This window comes from Mus musculus, chromosome 18 (assembly GCF_000001635.26).
Source record: "Mus musculus strain C57BL/6J chromosome 18, GRCm38.p6 C57BL/6J".
In the NCBI taxonomy this organism is placed as follows: domain Eukaryota; kingdom Metazoa; phylum Chordata; class Mammalia; order Rodentia; family Muridae; genus Mus; species Mus musculus.
In genome coordinates, this window is record NC_000084.6 from 12,149,191 (window position 1) to 12,167,133 (window position 17,943).

The 17,943-nt window shown below is 43.5% G+C and overlaps 1 protein-coding gene and 1 pseudogene across 5 annotated transcripts in view; both read left to right on the forward strand.

Moving 5' to 3' along the window:
- Positions 1-8,177, forward strand: part of Riok3 (RIO kinase 3) — a 31,277-nt gene extending 23,100 nt beyond the window's left edge. For 4 of the 5 annotated variants that reach the window (XR_001782390.2, XR_001782391.2, XR_001782389.2 and 1 more), the window contains 5 exons: positions 329-488; positions 3,609-3,689; positions 3,781-3,870; positions 4,723-4,830; positions 6,030-7,514. Coding sequence is in view for 1 of the 5 variants with exons in the window: in NM_024182.4 (NP_077144.2) it covers positions 329-488; positions 3,609-3,689; positions 3,781-3,870; positions 4,723-4,830; positions 6,030-6,137 (547 nt within the window). In the remaining 4 variants the exon portion in view is untranslated. Of the gene's footprint in view, positions 1-328; positions 489-3,608; positions 3,690-3,780; positions 3,871-4,722; positions 4,831-6,029 lie in introns of all 5 variants that reach the window. The other variant, NM_024182.4, reaches the window with a different exon arrangement.
- A 6,070-nt stretch (positions 8,178-14,247) lies between these two features.
- Gm25289 lies at positions 14,248-14,366 on the forward strand (annotated as a pseudogene).
- The last annotated feature ends 3,577 nt before the right edge of the window (positions 14,367-17,943 follow it).

The window sequence follows — 17,943 nt, forward strand, 5'->3', positions numbered from 1 at the left end:
CATTTTCCTTCTTCACTGACATTTAAGGGAAACTAAGGCACCATCTGCCTAGACATCCCATCACATATGTGAAAGTTCTATGTTAAATGGTCTTTCTGTAGAATCACAGTGCATGCAGGGCGCTTGCTGCACCTATGCCAACCTTCCCATGATGCCACTTCACTGTTGAGTGACCCCCACCAGGGTCTGTGTCTTACCTTTTTTTTCATTTCCTCATCTGTGTAGAACATAATACCAGCTCAGTGAAGGCCCTAGTTAGGTGTTTGTTGAATTAATGCATGTTTTCTCCTTCTCATCTTTATATTCTTAATTATTTCTTTCTATACAGAATGCAGAAGGCTGGAATTCCTTGTCCAACAGTTGTACTGCTTAAGAAGCACATTTTAGTTATGTCTTTCATTGGCCATGATCAAGTTCCAGCCCCTAAATTAAAAGAAGTAAAGCTTAGTAATGAAGAAATGAAAGATGCCTACTATCAGACTCTTCATGTAAGTTGTGCCTGTGTAACATGTGTGCACTGATGTGTGAGTCGTGTGCGATAGTCCCAGCTGTTCAAGGCCAACTTGGGGACACAGCACAAGAGTCTGTCTTAGTAATGATGATCTTGGAATATAAAATTTGAAGGTGGCATAAAAGATAAACAGAATCTTGTAAAGGGTGTTGACATTAAAGTAAGCGTCTTTAAACCAGGCATGGTGGTGCACACCGTGTTCCTGAGAAGGCAGAGACAGGAGGATAGCCACAGTTGGAGTCAGCCTTGTCTACATAGTAAGTTTCAGTCGAGTAGACTATATAGTAAGACACTGTCTAAAGGGAGTTGGGGAGGTAGAGTTGACTCAGTGATTAAGAAAGAGCACTTAACTGTCCTTGTTCCCAGCACCCAGGTCAGCTGCTCCATTGCCACCTGCAATTCTAGTTGAGAGGTTCTGATGCACGTACAGTGTGCAGGAACTCACTCCATAAGAGTACAAATAAGTCATCTCTTAAAAAGTAAAGCTGCCTGTCTGGAATCCTACAATTTGGGCAGCTAAAGCTGACGGATCTCAAGTTCAAGGCCAGTTTGAACTCCTTAGTGAAACCCTATCCCAACAAAAGAGTTGCTTTTGTGTTTTGCATGTTGAATGATTTTAGACAACCTAAGAGATTCATGGAGCAAAGGCAGGCTTCATTTTTAGCATTGCCGACTTAAAATACAAAACCACTGCCATTGGACCACATAAGGCTAAACTACAAACAAAGAAATAATGTGGAGAATAAGACAATGAAAAGAAAAATAGTAATCCCAGTTTTTTACTTATTTGGGATATAAGTTATGCTTTTTAACCTTTGAATTTTAGATATTATATAGTACTTTGTGTAAAATGTAAGACAAGTATACAGGAGGTTGGCAGATATTCTATTGCTTAAAAATGTTCTTTGATGATTCAAAGGTAAATATATCAGTGTTTACAAAGCCTAGTGAGGTCATGTTTTCATCTTTGGACATTTAGTTACTTTACCTACATATCAGTTTCCTGACCTTCTTGATCTATAATTCTAATGAATTCATCAAAGTGTTAAGCTTCACAGTATCAGCACATGTTCAGAGACCCACCCAATTTTGGTCCTGTGTAGCAGAACTAGCTGAAGTGTAATGCTTGAAGCATTCCTATTATGCTTTAAGATAGGATGTGTCTAAACAAAAATTGAGGGGAAAAAGACTGTATTACAGATGTTTCCAGGCTGTAAGACAGCTTGCCCTGTGTTTATCTCCTTTACTGAGATAAACGCATATTTTTTAGGCACTGGAGAAAATATGGAAAGTGGAACCACAGAAGGGAATATGGAAATATATTGAAAGATTAAAAATGTAATAAAGATCTTACCTAAATACTAAAAAAAAAAAAAAAAAAAAAAAAAAAAAAAAAAAAAAACCACTTTTCACTGAACTTCAGTCAGGTTTAGCAGATGGAATCCTGTATCTGAGTCCTTAGATGTTCCTTAACAGTAAAGAAAAGGCCTACAGCTACTGTTGAGAGTCAGAGGAAGCAGATTGGCATCCTTATGGCAGAATGACAATGAAAATTGAACACTGGAGTGACAAGACAGTCGCCGAGTCAGATGCTCGGACTGGAAAGCCAGTGTCGGGGGTGATAACTGAATTAAATTTGAGGCCTCCTGCTTAAGCAAACACCCCTAGTGCTGTCATTGTTCCTCTGCAGTGTTTCTAGTGAACACTGGAGAGGTTCGTGCGCATGGTACACGGTGTGCATGGAGCCCTTGTGTCATACAGCAGCTCATGTGAATATAAAAACAGGATCCAAGTCATTTGTTAAGACATAATCAAGGGGCCTGAGCTTCAGTGGTGCGGATATCCACAGCCTTGGTTTCAACACAGTGCTTCTGCGCTCTGATGCAAACAGGAAATGTGGGGGCAAGGAGTGGACTTAAAGCCAGTATACTTCTGTGCAAGCCCAAGGCTGGGTTTGTCCTCCTAGTATCCCTTTAAAAGTCCAGTGTTGTGTGTGTGTCTGCAATCCCAGCCCTGGGCAGAAAACAGGAGGGTCCCAGGGCCTCGCTGGCCAGCTAGTCTAGCTGAATCCATGAGCTTCAGGTTTATAGGGAGAGAGACCTTATCTCAAGAACTAAGGTGAAGAACAATAGAGGAAGACATAGAGGCATGGACTTCTGGCTTCCACATGCATGCACATGTATATCCCACATGTATATAGTCATGAGCACATGCACATACACAACAGGATACACTTAGAGAGGTAAATCACCTTCCACTGCCAAGAGAAGGGCAGTGGAACAAAGAAATCCTTTTCTGGCTGCTTGGGCGACTGAGGAAGAGACAAGTGGTCGACTTTTGTTGTTTGGTTCTGTTAGGGGGCGCAAACAAATAGTTTCAAGTATAAGTTTAGGGGTTATCACTATGTTGGATGTATGATGCTCCTTAATTTAAAGACTGTTAACCACATTTGCCACACATTGAGAATCCCAACATTTTTTGTGAGTCTAAGGCAGAAAGTTCATGAGTTCAAGACCAGCCTACAGTACATATCAATACGCTAGCTTACAAACAAGAACATTCCTATTCCACCACCACTGGCAGGAAATATTTTTCACATGGAATTGTATATGCGCCATGGAGGTCTTAGTGACCCTTATCCTTTTACAGAGAGAAGTGACTTCCCTTGGTCCCCTGGTTAGGCAATAGATGCACTTAGAGTCTGACCCTTGGGCTGATTTTGTTGTCCCAGCAAGAAAGCAGACTGTCATACACTGATTCCCTGGCAGTTCCTTGCTGTGCCTCACCCTCCTGAGCAACACTAATGACGACAAGAAGGAAGGAAGGAAGGGCTTGGGGAGGCTGTGGCTCAGTTGTAGGACATGTGTGAGTCCTGGGTCCAAGTCATTACTGTGACAAATAAGAAAGCAAATAAGGTTGTTGGTTTGGTTTGTTTTTTTGTTTTTGTTTGTTTGCTTGTTTGTTTTTGGGAAATAAGTTTTTAACTTGTTTTTCTGGGAAGTATTTATTGAGGTGTTTAATCAGTATCTTAATTCATTTAGTAGAGGTAAATTCAATTATGCTTTCATTTCCTAACTGTTCCCTTCCTTTCTCACAGTTGATGCAGCAATTATATAACGAATGTACCCTTGTGCATGCTGACCTCAGCGAGTATAACATGTTGTGGCATGCTGGGAAGGTGAGTGGCACACTTAGTTAATACTCAGGTTACGTTTCCTGACGGAGGTTATTGAATGTAGACACACTAGTCTGTGCTTTATGTTCACTAGGTCTGGTTGATTGACGTCAGTCAGTCGGTAGAGCCAACCCATCCTCATGGCCTGGAGTTCTTATTCCGTGACTGTAGGAATGTTTCACAGGTAGGTGTGCAAAGCAATGTTTTTTAAAGGACCTAACAAGTTCAAATATTTTCCTCACTCCTAAGAGAACCATATTTGTAGAAATTTAAGGAAGGGATACCAGCTACCTTACAGAGAAGGAGATAAAGGAGACATTTTCGAAATTCATTCATGGACTCGAGTCTATGACTCACATGGCCTGTTTCTAAGTGACTCTGGCTTTGGTTTGGCTCCTGCTGTTTACACAGTGAAAAAGCGTGCATAGTGCATAAACCAAAGGTAGAACATGGTAAGCCTGCTGCTTCCTACCACATTGCTCTATGAGACAGAGGAGCAGTGCCTGCTCACTCTCATTTCCCATTTCTAAGGGAAAGGACGCCCTAGCAGCAGAACCAAGTAAGAGGGCAACTTTGTACTGGAGGTAACCTGTGGGCTGCTTAAAAATTATAATTCGCCGGGCAGTCGGGCGGTGGTGGCGCACGCTTTTAATCCCAGCACTTGGGAGGCAGAGGCAGGCGGATTTCTGAGTTTGAGGCCAGCCTGGTCTACAAAGTGAGTTCCAGGACAGCCAGGACTATACAGAGAAACCCTGTCTCGAAAAAACAAAAAACAAACAAACAAACAAACAAAAAGATAATTCATGGGATTTAGTGAATATAGCATCTGTCTATATGATGCTGTGCCAGAGTAATTGTACACAGGCACCATGTTTATAAGTGAAGAGGAGAAACCAGGAGGCAGAGCAGGTACTAAAGCTGGACAATATCAAGTAGAACTGAAGGCCTGCACAATGGTGGAGTTGCCTGGTGCCTTGTGCATGCTGGTCTGTGGGAACTTTGCCCGTGTCTCTGATGGCTTGCATGCCGTTGCTAGTTCTTCCAGAAAGGAGGAGTAACGGAAGCCCTCAATGAACGGGAGCTGTTCAATGCTGTTTCTGGCCTGAACATCTCGGCAGACAATGAAGCTGATTTCTTAGCTGAGGTGAGTGGTGCACAGCTCTCTGTCCTGTCGCTGCTGCAGGGGAGCTGCCCGGAGCTCAGGTCTCACCTCACACCCTCCAGCTTCTCTACACACACCGAAATGCTTGTTCACAGAGGTGACACTTTGCTTTAAATGAGTAATAGAAGACTCCCAGCACTCAGGAGGCAGAGACAGGCAGATCTTTGAGTTTTAGGGCAGCATGAGTCTACATGGTGTGTTCCCTGGCAGGGGTCTAAGAAGAAAGGATGGGTCATAACACATTCTCGCTTAGCTTTAGTTCTCCAGTCTGAAGAATGAGGAAGTTGACTGAGGAACACTCTGGGTGATGTCGCAACAGGAACTCACAGAACCCACCTGCCCTTGGCTGAAGGTAGAAAGCTAGAAGTAGCCACAAACAGAGATAGTCCTTCATCGTAGTACTGAGCTGCGGGAACAAAGGCAGAAAGCCAGATCCTTCAGAGATCTCGTATTACCTCAGGATTGGGCAAAAGCTAAAACGTAAAAGCAACAGCTGGCTGTGGTGGCACACATTTAATCCTAGAGGTGGATGGAGCTCTGTGAGCTTGAGGCCAGCCTGATCTACATAGAGAGTTGCAGGCCATCCAGGTCTACATAGAGAAAGGATGTCATTTAAGAAAGACATTTCCCCAGTGTTTTACCCACACTGCAGAGAGTAGTTAGCGTCTATTCTGAAATTCTCATGTGAACCTTGAGCTTGGCCAAGCTCTGGGGGAGCCTAAGAGCAGGCAGGAAGTGCAGAGAGCTGTGGCTCAGTCAGGTGGGATGGACACTGTGGCGGGGAGCTTTATGGAGGACATCACAAAACTGATGAGATTCTAGTATTGACCTTGGTAATATCATCAAGTGAAAGCAAATTATGCTCTTGCCTCTCTCTTGCCTCTTGCTCCCCCTCTCTTCCTGTTCCCTTTTCCCCTTTCTCTGCCTCTGCTATCTTCTTAACCACCTCCCTACCCCCATTCCCTAAATAAATCTATTTTATACTGAAAAGCAAAGAAAAGCAAACATGTATATGTGCACATCTGTCACATGCAAACAGAGTATGGGGAGAGGAAGGTGAGAGAGATTCTGATTCAAGGCCAGCATCATTAACCAGAGGTTAGAGAGGAAAAATGCCACTTTGGTCAGATATGTTCCTAAGAAGCCAAAATTTGACGAAGGGTTCCATGCTTGGTCTGTAGATAGAAGCTTTGGAGAAGATGAATGAAGATCACATTCAGAAGAACGGGAGGAAAGCAGCCTCGTTTCTGAAAGATGATGGAAGCCCACCTGTGCTGTCTGCCGACTAGTACAGCGGTGACGGACGGCAGCTGCCATAGCCAGCGAGTGGAGGTGACCTGACATACCAAAGCAGGAGTGGACAGTGCTGCTTCTGGGCTTCTCACTTGTGACCCACGTGCCAGATGTGTGCAATTTTTAACTCGGCATTGAAAGAATAAAATGTCACTACCTCTCATCTTACAAAAAGGATAATATAATTCTTTAACAGGTATAGATGTGTAGCCACAGGAGTCTGGATTTTATACAACTCATGATCTGAAGTGTCTAGATGAGGATTTTCACATAGGCAGTGTTTCCAAATGTGGGAGGTGGGGACTGAGGTGTTTGCAGGGGAGGCTCGATGGCTGCGCTCTGCTCCATTCCGCTCGCCTCCTGCTTTCCCTTGCGTCTTTGGGTGGATGTTGCTGTTTTAAATTAGCCCTTCCTAGCTGTTTGACCGTGAGCGTGGAGACCCCAGTGGGTACTAGAAATGGGCACTTGGCCTCAGTGGATGGTGGAAATGGACATAAGCATTTTATTGGTACACCGTAGATGTGTGGAATTCTACATTTCCGTCTCATAGCCAGGAGAGGTGACAGGTTTCTGAAAGATAAATATAAAAGGATTTCTTAACTACATTTTAAAACTTAACTTTCAGGTTTTCTTCATTAGGTTAAATGGTTGGTTATTTACATTTATAATGAGAATACAAAGTATCTGGAAGGGCAGAAGGTAAGAATGGGATCTGCTACATTTTAAGAAGGCAGTGAAACATTTCCGTTTACGTTTCCCCAAATTGTTCACATATTGATTGCTAATCATTTGGAGAGAACTAGAACAAAGTAAGTGGAGCTGTTCAGTAAGTGGAAGACACAGCCTGAACAGCTCAAGTACTGAATTGACCGGCTAACTCGGCTGTGGGCCTCTGCCAGCGTCACACTGGCTGGACTCGGCCTGAGAAGGTGAGCCTTGTTCTGAAGACCAGTGCTTGCTTGCTCTCACCTCATTACCCCAGTTCCGGGAGTTACATTGGATCCACTAACCAGCTTCACTTTCTGTCTGGTTATAAAGAGTAAATGTAATTTATAGTTGAAAAATTTTAACATTATTTTAAATTGCCAAATATGTTCTTTCTCGACTATTTATTTTTGTTTCTGTTCTACTGCTTTAATTGCATTTCAGAGGAGTGAATTTAGGTGGCTCATCCCACTTATGTTTGCTGCTCCACACAAAGATTTAAATGATGAGAAATTATTGGCTGGACACAAATTGCAGAAAAGTCATTAGAAACAATCATTTAAAACTTTGTTTGCTTTCTTCACATATTCTTTCTCAAACCATTGCTTGGAGTGTGCTATGAACTTGCCTTTCAAGAAATTAAAAATGAAGAGATCATTTTAGAATTGGTTCATTGTGTGGTTAATTCTTTGTCCTTATTTTAATGTCCTGGCACCAAGACACCCTTTCTATAGCAAAGTAAGCAGTGCAGTTTTGGTTTGTTTGTTTTGTTTGTTTGTTTGTTTGTTTGTTTGTTTTTCAAGGCAGGGTTTCTCTGTGTAGCCCTGGCTGCCCTGGAACTCACTTTGTAGACCAGGCTGGCCTCGAACTCAGAAATCCGCCTGCCTCTGCCTCCCGAGTGCTGGGATTAAAGGCGTGTGCCACTACGCCCAGCAGCAGTGCAGTTTTAAACACACACACACACAACTTTTGTTTTGAGTTTTACAGGTATCCCCCCCGAAACCCCTTTGTGAAGTCAGGACATTTTTCACATAGCTGGAGATACTAGTTTGATAAATAATCCAGTAAAGTATGTATATAATAGGAATACTTTGTCTTATTTTATTATTGACTGTAAAGATGTATGTATGTATGTATGTATGTATGTATGTTACCGAGCTGGAGAGATGACAGCAGTTAAGAGCACTGACTGCTCTTCCAGAGGTCCTGAGTCCAATTCCCAGCAACTACATGGTGGCTCACAAGCATCTGTAATAGGCTCTGATGCCCTCTTCTGGTGTGTCTGCAGACAGCTACAGTGTACTCACATAAAATAAGTAAATAAATCCTTTAAAAAAAATGTTACCAATGCAAGGGTGATTGGAGAGAATTTCTGTTTCTATAAGATAATTCATTACTAGTTTCCATGATATAAGAATGAGATGCCAGTATTTAGGAGGTAGAGGCAGACAGATCTCTGTAAGTTTGAGGCCAGCCTAGTATATATAATGAATTCCAGGTCAGCCAAGGGTATGTAGACTGTCTCCAAAACAATTACAGCAACAAAAAGTTGAAAGTTAAAACTCTGGATTATGCTTGCACACACCTTTAATCCTGGTAGAGGCATGGAGTGAGGCAGGAGGATTACTACAAGTTTGAGGCCAGCCTCAGATTCTGCCTAAAAAAAAAAAAACAAAATGGATGGACAAAGCAGACTGAAAAAATCAGGCAGCTGATGGGGAGATGTTAAGTAAGGCTGACTCCCTTAGAAGATAGAAACTGTAGTAGTTTGGATGTGACACCCCCCCACCCCGACATCCCAGGCATGCTTGCATGCTTGGTCCCCAATTGGTGGGACTGTTTGGGAAGGATTAGGAGGTGTGGCCATGTTGGAGAAGGTGTGTCACTAGAGGTAGGCTTGGCAGACTGACCATCAGAAGGGAATCCTGCCTGCACATTAAAGTCCCAAGCATTGGTAACACTTGAGAAATACTGGAGATGTCATTCATCTGATTATAGTTTCAAGCCTGAGTTTATGGAGGTATATATTTTTCTATTCGACTTTTGTAGGATCTACATTAAAATTTACTAAGTATTCGAGGTTTGGGGCTGATGAGATGGCTCAGTTGTTAAAGGCTCTTGCCACCAAGTTCATGATCTGAGTTTGATCTCTAGTAGGATTCACCTGGCAGAGTGAGAAAAGACTTTCATGAGAAACAAATTGGCCAGATGGATTAGTCATCCAAAGGCTGACTGGGACTGAAGAGTCTACTTTCAAAGTGGTCTCATTTATCTATGGGAGAGAAAGTTTCACCCATGCTGTCTCAGAGTGATGGGACTCGACATGAACAGGAGGAAAGTACAGCTATTTATTGAATACATACTTTACACAGCACAGAGACTGAAGTTAAACTCTGGATTGTCCTTGCACATACCTTTAATCCTGGCAGATTTTCTCTGAAAACGAAAGATATTCTGAGTTGTTGGACAAAGGCCACTGTGGTGATCTAGAGCAGAATGGCCCGCAAAGGCTCAAGTTTGAATATTCGGCCCACAGTCTGGGAAGGATTAGGTGGTGTGGCCTTGGAGGAGGTGTGCCACTGTGGGTTGGCTTGGGGCTGGGTGTAAAGCTCTCAGCTACTGCTCCAGCATCATGCCTCTGCTTCCTGCCATGATGATCATGGACTAATCCTCTAAGCAAGCTCCCAATTAAATGGTTCCTCTTCTGCGTTGCCTAGGTCATTGTCTCTTTACAGTAACCAAGACAGCCATTGAGTCTGTGAGGAAAAGGAGATTAGGCAAGAAGTTCAGTCATGGCCACATGACTAGGAAGAGAAAGGGTAGTTCAACAGATTTCTTTCAGCTGTGGTTCAGGAAGGATGCCCTCTCCCCCATGCTGGGGGTTCATCTCTCTTTTAGGAAGGTTGCAAGTGTTTCTTGCAGCTGTTGTTAAGCAGCTTTCTCAGAACGCCAGGATAGGTGGTGAAAGACCCACAACGTGAGGACTCCCCCACGTTCTGACTCAGGAGAGGCGACACCCCAAAATCACCCACAAGAAACGGGTCTTGCTGCAAATTGCAAGAGGATTTTTATTTAAGAGCGCTCTCGGGCCCATGGTCATACACCACGCAGGGGTAGAGGACCGTGGCGCTCCGAGTAGCTGGATAAGGGGGTATTTAAAGGAAGAAACCGAAACTCAAGGAAGTGGGGAGGGCGTTGTTGGAAGATACCAAAGATACCAGTTAAGAGTCACAAGGAAGTGTAAAGTTACAAGAGTCACAAGGAATACCTGGTAATTGTTAACTCTCAAGACAGCTTCTAAGAGCCCCTAACAATAGCACATTTGCATTGCAGGTTCTGGGTGACTTTCTTTGAATGAGCACTCTTTGAACCCAGGAAACGGGTGGGTAGAGGAATGTCGCTATCTCTTTTATGATTAGCATACCTTTACAAAGGCCACATTCCCAAGCCTGGGCCTAAAGGCCTAGAATTCTGTTTTTACATTGTTATACTTTCAGTGGCATATTTGAGAGTGGCATGCTTTGTGCCCTTTGAGTTGATGGCTGGATCAGCTGAGAGCTACCTGCCAGCTATGGGCAGGAGGCTCAGTCTTTGGAAGGAATGTGAGAAGCTACACTCATAGTCTCAACCACATGACTGCCCAAACGTGAGCTGAACAGACACAATAGATGTGTTGACATGGACCGGGCAGATGCTTTATCACTGATGAAGTTCCCAGAAAGAGGCTGCACCTTCCACTGTCCCCATCCAGTTAGTGACAACCGATGAACTGGATGGAATGTCTGTGACTGTGCAGAGGTCACGATGCTGCAGACCCAGAGCCTACTTAAACAGCCCATCTTTAGCCCCCTAAGTAGCCATTCCTCACCACTTCAGGGTCAGACCTAGCATCCTGTGACTGACATAACTCCTTTTGGAATGTACTGCTTCAACAAAACCTTACCTTCTACCAAAACCTAAGGATGGCATCAGCTAGCATCTGAGGCTCATAGAAGGGGTGTCTTCTCTGTCCCTTTAATCTATCTACCTACCTAATGTTTCCACCAGTGTATTTTTAAAGTGTCTTAATTCATGATTTTCTTTTGTTATCGATACAAAACTGCAATGAGACTGATTGCACATTAGTACATGAATCTGAGGTAGGCTACTACAAGAGCCGGTCGAACTCCTTCTCCCTGTTTCCCACCTATCATCCAAAAATGCGGAGGAATATCAACTTAGTGTTATTTTCACATTGTTCAGTCAAACTTAGCCTGAGTTCCAACGCCCTACTTAAAATTCAACTAAAAAGTTACCTACCAAGTACTAATTAGCATTATAAAGTCAGAGTCTGCAGCTCCAGGCCTTTCAGTTAGTTGTTTACTAGAAAGGACAGTCTTAAGCCAGATACAGTTTACCATAAGAAAAGTTAAAGAATCCCAGTGAAGCAAGTTTTTTCTTTAGCCCTAGATTCCAGGCAGAACTATTGAGCATAGATAATTTTTCCCCCCTCAGGCCAGCTTTTTCTTTTTTTTAAATTTTGTTAATAAAAGGGAGGAGATGTAGTCTCCCCTCCCCCAGCCTGAAACCTGCTTGCTCGGGGTGGAGCTTCCTGCTCATTCGTTCTGCCACGCCCACTGCTGGAACCTGAGGAGCCACACACGTGCACCTTTCTACTGGACCCGAGATTATTCGGCGGGAATCGGGTCCCCTCCCCCTTCCTTCATAACTAGTGTCCCAACAATAAAATTTGAGCTTTGATCAAAATAAATTTGTCTTAGCTCCGTTTCTTCTTTCGCCCCGTCTAGATTCCTCTCTTACAGCTCGAGTAGCCTTCTCAGTCAAACCGTTCATGTTGCGGAGCTGCTATCGGCCGCAACAGGCTACAACTGTGTTCCTGGGCCATGCTTACCCCTTTGGTTCCAGAGGAAACTGTCTCATCCCTTTGAAGTTAAGAGTTTTCATCTTTTTTAAATGAATGTCACTTACACTCTGGAATTGCATTTTATCATGTACTATACTGTTGGTTCATGGGTCAGCCTTGTGCAACTTAGAAGTCCCTGCTCCCCAGGACTGCCAAGGTCATAAGTCTCAGAAAGTACAGAAAGCCTTGGATGCTGGCTACCCTGGTAACTGTGATAATGCAGCTACCACTCCTTCATTCTCCTCATCCTGATCTGTCTTTCCAGAGGATTTATTCCTTTTAAATCCATTGTCCTCATATGTTAACACGCACACATTACCTGGCATGAGGCAGTTGTTACCCAATATATTCATTGCTATTTCCAGCATCATGATAGTACTTGACATACTCAACTATACTGCAGATGCATGAAGGCTTGATTATAACTGTGTGACTCAAAGGCTTTTACAAAAAGGAAATGCACCAGGGGAGATATGACAGAGAATCAACTTTTGTTCTTACTAACTGTCCCAGAAGAGAAAACAAGAGCACAACGTGAGTTCTCTGTAAATATAGGGGCTGGAGGGCTTTCAGGTGAGTTTGTTATAGACAAGCACAAAAGGTTGTCTTTGTGGACATTTTGACTTCCTTTACCTTCATCCTGTCAAGAGGCTCTGCTGGGTTCAAAAATTACTTTTCTTTTTTACAAAGGTTTAATGTTATTATTTTTATTTATGTGTTTGCCACAATTAGTGCAGAAGCCAGAGGCAGCTGACCCCCTACGGCTATATTTACAAGCAGCTGTGAGTCACCCAGTATAGGTGCTGGGACTTGAACTGGGTTCCTCAAAAGAGCAAGTACCCTTCTGTTGCTTTGACCCCCAGGAATTAATTTAGCATACAGTAGCTGAATAGGAAGAAGGCATACAAATTTATATGTGTTTTACATGGCACAGGAGTGTGAAAGGAAATGAAGTCCCTAAAAGGCAATTAAGAATTTGTTACTGGGCTTGACAGATGGCTCAGTGATTGAGAGGTGCCGAGTTCAAAAAGCTAGAGAGATGGCTAAGTGGTTAAGAACACTGGCTGCTCTTCCAGAGGCCCAGAGTTCAATTCCCAGCACCCTCATGATGCTCACAACCATCTGTAATGGGAGCTGATGTTCTCTTATGGCATGCATGTTGGTATACATGCAGGTAGAGCATATATGTAAAATATATTAAGTTTTTTTTAAAAAGATTTATTTATTTTATGTATGTGAGTACACTGTAGCTGCTCAGATGGTTGTGAGCCTCCATGTGCTTGTGGAATTGAATTCAGGACTTCTGCTTGCTCTAGGCGGCTCCACTTGCTCCGGCCCAAAGATTTCATTATTATAAATAAATAAGTACACTGTTGCTGTCTTCAGACACACCAGAAGAGGGTGTCAGATCTCATTACGGGTGGTTGTGAGCCACCATGTGGTTGCTGGGATTTGAACTCAGGACCTTCAGAAGAGCAGTCAGTGCTCTTAACTGCTGAGCCATCTCGCCAGCCCAAGTTTTTTGTTTTTTTTTTTTTTTTTAAAGCAAAACAAACAAAAAACTTGTGGGGACTGGAGAGAGGGCTCAGCAGTTAAGACTGCTCTTCCACAGGTCCTGAGTCCAATTCCCAGCAACCACATGGAGGCTCACAGTCATCTGTAATGGGATCTAATGCCGTCTTCTGGTGTGTCTGAAGGTGGCTACAGTGTACTCATGAATAAAATAAATAATTCTTTAAAAAAAAAGAGGTCCTGAGTTCAATTCCCAGCAACGACATGATAGCTCACAACCATCTATAATGTGATGTGATGCCCTCTTCTGTTATGCAGGTGTATATGCAGATAGAGCACTCATATACAAATAAATAAATAAATCTTTTTAAAAAATAAAAGGAATTTGTTAATAAGCCAGGCATCATGGCATACACCTTTATCCCAGGACTCAGGAGGCAAAGGTAGGTTGACCTCTGAATTCAACACCAGCCTGGTCTACAGATTGAGTTCCAGGATAGCTGGGGGTTGCACAGAGAAACCTATGTCAACATAATAACAACAAACCAATCAACCAAACAATCCAAGAGTCTGTTACCAATATACTGAATTGGACAAAGAATAGTAGTATGCCATGAAGAAACAACCAGATAATGTGAGAAGACAAACGATGAAGGGTCTTTCTTAGGGGCGGAGTGATATTATTTTAATGTCTGAGAGGACTGGAAAGATGTCTCAGAGGTTGAGTCTTCCTGTTCTTCCAGATGACCTGAGAGCAGTTCACAGCACAGGCATTTGACAGCTCACACCTGCCTGTAACTCTAGCTCCAGGGAGACCCAGCAACCCTCTTCTGGCCTCTGGGGCACCTGTACTCATGTGCATATATGTCCACACAGGTACAAGCATACACATAATTAACAATAATAAAATAATATTGTTTAGACAGGGTCTTACCAGGTAGCTCTGGCTGACCTCAAATCTAACAATTAATAAAATAAAATATGATAGCTTTGTGCAGTGGCAGTATTGTAGCCAATGAGGTTTATCCAAAGCAAGATTATTGTTAATTGAAAACTTTTTCCAAAATAAAATATGAACAAGTTAATTTCCTAAGGTCCATTCAGAATTCTTTTTTTTTTTTTTTTTTTTAAATATTTATTTATTTATTACATGTAAGTACACTGTAGCTATCCTCACATACTCCAGAAGAGGGAGTCAGATCTCCTTATCGATGGTTGTGAGCCACCATGTGGTTGCTGGGATTTGAACTTCAGACCTTCGGAAGAGCAGTCGGGTGCTCTTACCCACTGAGCCATCTCACCAGCCCCCATTCAGAATTCTTGTGGTCTTGATTTCTCTGCACTGAGAGAAAGGGTGTTGTTTTACTTCTAGCATAGACTGGGTGTCTTCTGCATGAAATTATATCTCTAGGGTTTAAGAACTAACACTAGAAGTTAGAGGTGCTTGCAGCACAGTGGAAGAGTACCAGTCTAGCATGTGCAAGCCCTGAGACCAAAGGACCAGAAACAGCAGAAAATCCTACCTTAATAGTCAGGATTTAACTACTTATAAGCTTGACCCAGAGACATAGGACATCCAACCCAGTCATTAGAGCCTAACCCCCAATGACTTTTGGTATCTTATCCCAAATGGCCAGTTTCACAAAGGACAAGTGGGGCTGTAAAACTTAGCAGAGGTGAGATGCTCACTTGTCTAGACAGACACAGATCCTGCACAAATGACACAGAAGATAACTAAGGAACTACAGCCTTAGTGTCTTTTCCTGTTAATGTAACAAAATAATCCTACAAAAGCAACTTTAAGAAGGGTTATCTCAGTAGTTCATGGTACGATCTGTCATTTTGAGGAAGCCATGCTGGGGAAATCATGGCAACCGGAGTTTGAAGCAGATGGTCGTGTTACATCTACAGAAGAGAGCAGAGAATGTAGATAAGCCAGTGCTCAGGGAACAGTCCACAGCTTACAACAGTATACAGTCCCACACAAGGAGTGGTACCAGTCATCAAGGTTGGGTCTTAATTAACATAATGAAGATAATCCCCCATAGATGTGCCAGGAAGCCTATCAAAGGCGATCCTAGATTCTGTCAAGTTAATAACACTATCCCATTACAGTTCACGGAGGGAGATGAAGGCAGGAGCTAGAGCAGACACCTTGGAAGAAAGCTGCTTCCTGGCTTGCCCCTGAAGGCTTCCCCAGCCTGCTTTCTTGTAGCACCCAAAACCACAAGCCCAGGAACGGCACCACCCACAGTGGGCTAAGCCATCCCAGATCGAGATGCCAAAGCTTTTAAATTCAGGCTCCATTTTAGAGAACCTGACCAAGTTTAAACTCGGGTAGACTAACAGGCTGGTATCTAGCATTAGTTTCCAAGTTGCCCAACAGAACCTGAGCCTAGCTCCAGTCTCTAGGCTAATCCTCAACAAGAGAAGAGTTTCCAGGTTACACCCCTAACAAGACCAGTGTCTCCTGGTTATTCCCCCAACAAACCTGTACCCCAGGTTACAAGCCCACCCATTGCCTAATGACCACCAATGCAGAGGGGAACAGAAGTTAAGTTTATGATATAACTCCCAGCACCAGCCAATTATGTTAAAGGCCACGGGAGCTTTCCAGTTAGATGCTTGCACACATATTCAGGGCTTCCCCACCACCAAAACTGTCCTGCATGATGGTGCTGCATTGGGGCACCACTGAGCTAGCTCGAATAGAATAAAGACCCTGCTGTGAGTTGTATCAGATTGGTTCCTGTGTGTGTTTTGGGGGATCACTAACATTTCTCTGGCACAACAAGATCAATTATCAGTCAAGAGCGTGTACCACATGCTTGTCCTCAGGCCAATCTTGTAGGGACATTTTTCCAATTGAGGTTCCCTCTTCCAAAATGGGTCAAATTGACATAAAACTAGCCAGCACACCTTCCTAGAATTACAGTGGCCCACCATGCCCACCTGAAATTTACGTGGGTTTCTGGAGAGCTAGACTCCAGACCTCATGCTTGCACAGGGAGTGCTTCAACTGCTGAACCATCTGTCCAGCCCTGCAGGATTTTCTTTAATAAATATTTCCCGTGTCTGTTCTGGTGTGCCAAATACTTTTACCCTCATGCCCTCAGCTTGGCACACTGTTTCCAGCACTGCAGCTATGAACAAGACAAATGAGTTGAGGGTGGTCCTGGACTTGTTTTCATTAAAAAGGACAATGGGTTAACATGGTGCAGTTTAAACCCTTTTTTTTTTTTTAAAGATTTATTTATTTATTATATGTAAGTACACTGTAGCTGTCTTCAGACACTCCAGAAGAGGGCGTCAGATCTCGTTACAGATGGTTGTGAGCCACCATGTGGTTGCTGGGATTTGAACTCCAGACCTTCAGAAGAGCAGTCGGGTGCTCTTACCTACTGAGCCATCTCACCAGCCCCCAGTTTAAACTCTTTCCATCTAGACTGAAAAATGACACACTTCCGGTTAAAAAATGCAAACAATACTAAAAATGAGAAAGAAACCCAAATCACCCCAGAGTCCAAGACAACCACCTTATCTATTCCTCATCATACTGTGTATATACACATGCAACTCTGCAGAGACACTTGCATTGGGATCCAGAACACCTCAGCACGGTGGGTCAGAAAGCAGGGGCACCTGTTCAAAACTTGCTAGGAAGAATTCGTAAGATACAGGGATTAGATACAGGTGTATGTGAGGCAAAGTGTGGGGAGTAGTAAGAGGGTAAGGAAGGAAACGCTACTGCATCAAGTTTGTCTTTCCTGACAGGAAGCTTCAACACAATTGAAAGGAACACAAAAGCCCTGCAGATGATGTTTCCTTTCCCAGCATTCCAAGCAAGGGGGTTAAGCACAGCAAGTGAGCTAGGCTTGCTTAGGGCAGGAATTTCTTAACCTCTACCCTCAGCCCCAAACCCCCATCCCTGAACATCTTTTTCTACCGCACTGTCAAGGATCCAGCTTCTGCCTGAAGTCCCCCTAGTAGGAGGGCAACTCCTCCGGACAGCTGGAGGCAATGCTGGACTCTGTCTCCCACATAGGCTTTTTTTGTGTGGTTTTGATTTTTGAGACAGGGTTTCTCTGTGTAGCCCTGGCTGTCCTGGAACTCACTCTGTAAATCAAGCTGGTCTTGAACTCAGAGATCTGCCTGCCTCTGCCTCTGCCTCCCTGAGTGCTGGGATTAAAGGTTTGCACCACCACCACCCTGCAACAAATATATTTCTAAAATTAGCTACTCTTATATTATCAATGCTCATTTTCTAACCAAAGGGAATTTAGAAAATTCAAAGAAGAAAACAGAAGTCTTCCAAACAGCAGTTAAGCAGTGAGAAGCTCTCTAGGAACTATGGCGAATGGTCCTTTAGTCATCCGTCACGTAGTCTGACAAAGACTAGGCAACAAAAGTCAAAACAGAGACAGCAACAGGAAAGGCTGTGTGCCACTTCTAGGTTCTAGGAAGTGTACGAAGCACCGGCTAGGATCCTTAGACAAGCATGCACAGCTGCCTATCTCACAGGCCAGAGCTTCTGAGCTCTGGAAAACACAGGTGTAAAATTCTGAAGAGAAGGAGCCACCCAGCCAGCGGACTGTCAGGGCAGGAAGTGCTCCAATCCTCGGCTGAGCTGCCTGAAGGCTGCCACTCAGTGTCTCCCCAGGAATCTGAGCTCACCTCCTCCC